This window comes from Otolemur garnettii, unplaced genomic scaffold (genome assembly GCF_000181295.1).
Source record: "Otolemur garnettii isolate 467f Iridium unplaced genomic scaffold, OtoGar3 scaffold00020, whole genome shotgun sequence".
Taxonomy (NCBI): Eukaryota; Metazoa; Chordata; class Mammalia; order Primates; family Galagidae; genus Otolemur; species Otolemur garnettii.
The window spans coordinates 25,972,300-25,977,052 of NW_003852415.1; the positions used below are offsets into that span (position 1 = coordinate 25,972,300).

The window sequence follows — 4,753 nt, forward strand, 5'->3', positions numbered from 1 at the left end:
AAAAAAAAAAAAAAAAAAAGAAGCCTCTTCCCACAGCTTCCACCTCTGCCCCTCCGGGTTTTGGCCAAAAGACAAGACTAACCCTGTCTATTCGGTGTGGTAGACATCTTGAGGACATAGTTTAACATAGAAAATTCAGAAAAGTAGCTCAAAGTGCCTTCAGGTGTCACCCTGCCCCACCTCCTCACCAGCCTCTCGCTAAACCTGCTTTTCGTTCCATTGACAAATCCGTGCTAAAGGTTGGTGAACATACAGCCCCAGGTCACAGAGACGGGAAGGGACCCAGTCCTACAGCTGGGCATCTCTGTGGCTAGATGACAAGAATCTACAAATTCCCTTTGTAGCTTCGGCTGGTTCCATTTGGGATTTTAATGCTTACACTGAGAGTCCCACCCAAGGCCTTTCCTAAGCAAATAATCCAACAGCCTTACTTCCTGGTTTTCCTCTTTTGTTTTTCTTTGATTATTTGATTTTTTTTAAACTTTGTGGACCAAGCTTTCATAATTAAAGAAGAAAAAAACTACAAAGCTATTTGTTGTCAAAAAAAAAAAAAAAGAACAAATCCACAGCCTGCTTCTTATTCCACTGGCCATGGCTGGGCTGCTTTTTGATGAAAACTAAAGTCCTGCTGGCTCCATTCTCACCCTCTCAGTACAGGGTACCTCACCTTGACTTAGGAGACACAATTCTGAGGAGCCTATCCCCACCCCAAGCAGGAACTGGAGATGGACCTAGGCCCCACCAGCAGAGCTCCTGGGAAGCCAGATCTTTGCAAGGACTTCCTGGGTTCTGTCTCCAAGAATAGGATCTTTATTGAACATCCGTGGGCTCCTGAGAACTTGGAATAGGCTGCCACAGCTAATAGAGTGTGATTTCTGGGCTGTGTGACCCTGGGCAAGTCACTTTCCCTCTCTGAGCCTTATTCTGTGGAGAAGAAATACTGGCAGTTACACATGGGATTTCTCCCAGGGCTAGGAACAGTACAGGCATCAAGAAAGCAGAGGGAGGGTGGCACCTGTGGTTCAGTGGGTAGGACGCCAGCCTCATATACTGAGGGTGGCAGGTTCAAACTCGGCCAAACTGCAAAAAAAAAAAAATAGCCAGGTGTTGTGGTGGGCACCTGTAGTCCCAGCTACCTGGGAGACTGAAGCAAGAGAATCGCCTAAGCCTAGGAGTTGGAGGTTGCTGTGAGCTGTGTGACGCCACAGCACTCTACCGAGAATAATAAAGTAAGACTCTGTCTCTATTAAAAAAAAAAAAAAAAAAAAGGAAGAAAGCAGAGGTAGAAGGGAATTTCCTATCCTCAGAGAAACCACAGACCTTCCCCAGGCCTATCTTTACATCTGACATTCATTGAGCCCTAGGCTAAACCCTACATGGTCAGCACAACTTCATAAGGAAGATGCTATTATTAACCTCTTTTAACTTTTTTTTTTTTTTTTTTTAGCCAGAGTCTCACTTTGTTGCCCTTGGTAGAGTGTTGTGGTGTCATAGCTCACAGTAACCTCAAACTCTTGGGCTCAAGTGATTCTCTTGCCTGAGCATCCCAAGTAGCTATAGGCACCCGACACAACGTCCAGCTATTTTTAGAGACAAGGAATCGCTATGGCTCAGGCTGATCTCGAACTTGTGAGCTCAGGCAATCCACTCACCTCAGCCTTCCAGAGTGCTAGGATTATAGGCATGAGCCACCATGCCCAGTCCCCTAACCTCTTTTAATTTGGTCACCCCTCAGTTCCTTCATCTGTTTACTGATTCACCCACAGCTAATGTGTGGATGTTGGGGTCCTTACCAGGAGAATAGCTCCACAGCCAAGTTCTTGACCTCTGTCCCAGAGAGACCAGAGCCCAAAAGGCTGAGGCATAGAGGGGGTACCCAGAGGAGGCTTCACATGGAGCTGGGCCAGGGCCCACGAGGAAGATCTGCAGACTATGGGGTTGAATGGAGCCTTACAGGACTAAAGAACAGAGAGCTAAGCACAGCAGAGAGGCGGGACATTCAAGCAGGGGAACAGGTCCTGCAGATGCCTGGGAAGGAGAGAGAATGGCACATTCCAAGTTAATTAGCTCAAAAGGGTCAGGTGGGGAAGAAGCCAGGGCCCCTGAAGGAAAAGAAACATGGGCAAAGCATGGAGAGCCAGCCTCAAGAACAAGTGCTCTGGGGGCCCTGGCCAAAAATGCCTCTTTACATCTTCTCAGCCACCCCTTCCAGAAAGCCTCCTGGATTGTTTCCAGGGCCTGTGGTTTCCCCTGTTAGAGAGAAATCCTTCCCCATTTCTGGAGTGCCAGGTACCACACTGGGCACCTTCCCAGCTGAGATCTCATTTTATCTTCACACATGCTCTGCTCAGTAGGATGACTGCCCGTTTCGCAGACTGGGAAAGTGAGGCTGCAGCCTGGAGTGTCTGGATCCTCCAGGAGGTCTGGGGTAGAATCCAGCGCCTGTGGGCCAGGACTCTGGCAGCTGTGTCTCCCAGACTTTACCACCTGGGGCCAGGGGCCAATGAGACACTTGAGGAAAAGCTGGGAACAGCAAGCAGAGGGGACAGAAACAAATTGGACCAAGGAGGCCCCTGCTCTACCCTCAGCCTTACCACCTCCTGCTCTATTAACATTAAGCGGGGAGGGAGGAAAAGATGACCCCCTAAGGTTCCACCCAGCCAGCCCCAAGGAGCTCAGTGCAGGGGAGTGTGCTGCCACAGGTGAGACAACAGATAGTTCTGATTCTGGCTTGCCTCACAGGAGAAAATCATGAGAGTCACAAAAGCACCTAGAGGTTTCCAGCCCTCTCCTTACTACTTCAGGGTACAATCAGATTATACCTACTCAGTATATTTTGTGTTTGAAAGATTTAAAAGTCATAGTGTAGATATTTCCACAGCCTTGGGGTGGGGCAGGAAGACACCAAGATGAAAGACTCTAAAGAATAAGGCCAACTGATTTGACTGTATTAAAAAAATAAAGCCTCTGTGATAGCAAGAGATGAAGGATAAATGGGGAAGATACAACACATAAAGCACAAAGGGTTAAAAGCATCCTATACAAAGAGCTCTAACAAATTAACAAGCAACAGCACTTGGGAGGCTGAGGCAGGTGGATTGCCTGAGCTCACAGGTTCCAGACCAGCCTGAGCCAGAGCAAGACCTTGTCTCTAAAACTAGTTGAGCATGTGATGGGCACCCATAGTCCCAGCTATTTGGGAGGCTGAGGGAAGAGAATCGTTTAAGCCCAGGAGTTTGAGATTGCTGTGAGCTATGACGCCAGGGCATTCTACTAAGGGTGAGAAAATGAGACTCTGTCTAAAAAAAAAAAAAAAAAAAGCAAAGGAGTCAACACAAGAGAAAAAGAAATTAAAATAGCTAACTAAAATTTGAAACCAACCACCAAATAAATGCAAATTAAACCCACAAAGAAAAAGTATTGTTTCCCCAATCTGGTTGGTAAAACATCAGAGAGATTATGAAGTGTGCCAATGCCAGGTGTGTGTGGGGGGGGGGAGGTGGGGTTGGAAGGGGCGGGCCTGCTGCAGCCTGCAGTACATTTGCGATTTGGTGGCATCTAGTAAGTGCCTTTAACCCTATAATCCCAGGTAAAGGACTTCATATCCCGGATCAGTCCTGTCTGCAGGTTCGAGATGGGGCTGCCTGTGTGAGTGAATCCACAGTATGGTGACCACCTCCTGTGGTAAAAATGACCTCGCAGAGGCCACACTATGCGACAAGGAGGGGCGGCAACAGTGTATTAAGCTACATGAGAAAATAGACCGGATTCTTGGTACAATCTTTGTAGATTTTTCAAAGAAAAATGTCTATCTCTCCTTCCGCTTTTGCCCCCTTCCCAGTCTCACTCCAAACACGCATATTCGGGCTGGGTTTGCGGAGCCTCTGGCTGCAGGACCCGAGGCAGTGCACACAGCAGGCGTCCAGCAGTTATCTGCAGACCACCCTCAGGCGCAGAGCTGCCTCTGCAGCAGAGATGATTGGAGCCCCATTAAAACCGCGTCACCTGAGGCTGCTCCCTGCGCGGTGGCGTCCCACGTCCCGAGTTCACGCCCTGGCCCGGGTCCCCGGAGTGGCTTGTGTCTCACTGTCTGCAAGGAGCAGTTGAAGGTTCCCCGGGATCGCGGACCCTCACTAGGATTCTCAGATTTGTCGGATCGCAGGACCCAGAAAGCAGAGACCCTACGGGAGCTTCAGAACGGGGCCGGGGAATGGAGGGGCCCCTCGGGGAGCCCAGCCAGGGTGCTGGGGAAGGAGGTGCGGCATTGCACGTCCTCAGGAGCGGGCTTGAGGGAGTGCTCGCTGGTATCTCGGGCTCGCCCGAGACTCCAGAAGAGCCCTCAGGAATGTCCCCACCCTAGGCAGGAGCCCCGCGGCCCACGCTCACCAAGCATCTCCTTACGCCGCTGCGTGTGAGGCTGGTCGGTGTAGACCCACTCGAAGTCACTGCGGCCCGCACTGTTGCCCATGATGGGGCCGGAGCTGGCACGTAGCCTAGGACCGAGAACTACTCCCTTGTCACCGCGCCCGCCGGGCGATGGTCTAGTTCAGGTCCTAGACGGGGGCGGGGCCAGCGCGGGGGCGGGGGCGGGGCCCCAGGTAGGGCTGAGGCCTCACAGTCCTGGCCGGAGCTGGGCGGGTCGAGTCTCCCCGGTGCGGGTTCTCCCCGCATGGCTCTCCCGTGGCCAGTCGTCGGGTTTCCCCGAGACCCCTTGTCAGCTGAGCGCCAGTTCTCTCCGTGGTCCACACCCGCT

General features: G+C 51.2%; 1 protein-coding gene across 1 annotated transcript in view; it reads right to left on the reverse strand.

The window, feature by feature from the left end:
• DEGS2 (delta 4-desaturase, sphingolipid 2) overlaps nucleotides 1-4,475 on the reverse strand; it is an 18,939-nt gene extending 14,464 nt beyond the window's left edge. Inside the window, exon 1 of the mRNA XM_003787039.3 lies at nucleotides 4,387-4,475. Within this exon, the coding sequence (XP_003787087.1) occupies nucleotides 4,387-4,468 (82 nt within the window). The 5' untranslated portion in view covers nucleotides 4,469-4,475. The remainder of the gene's footprint in view (nucleotides 1-4,386) is intronic.
• Nucleotides 4,476-4,753: the final 278 nt, after the last annotated feature.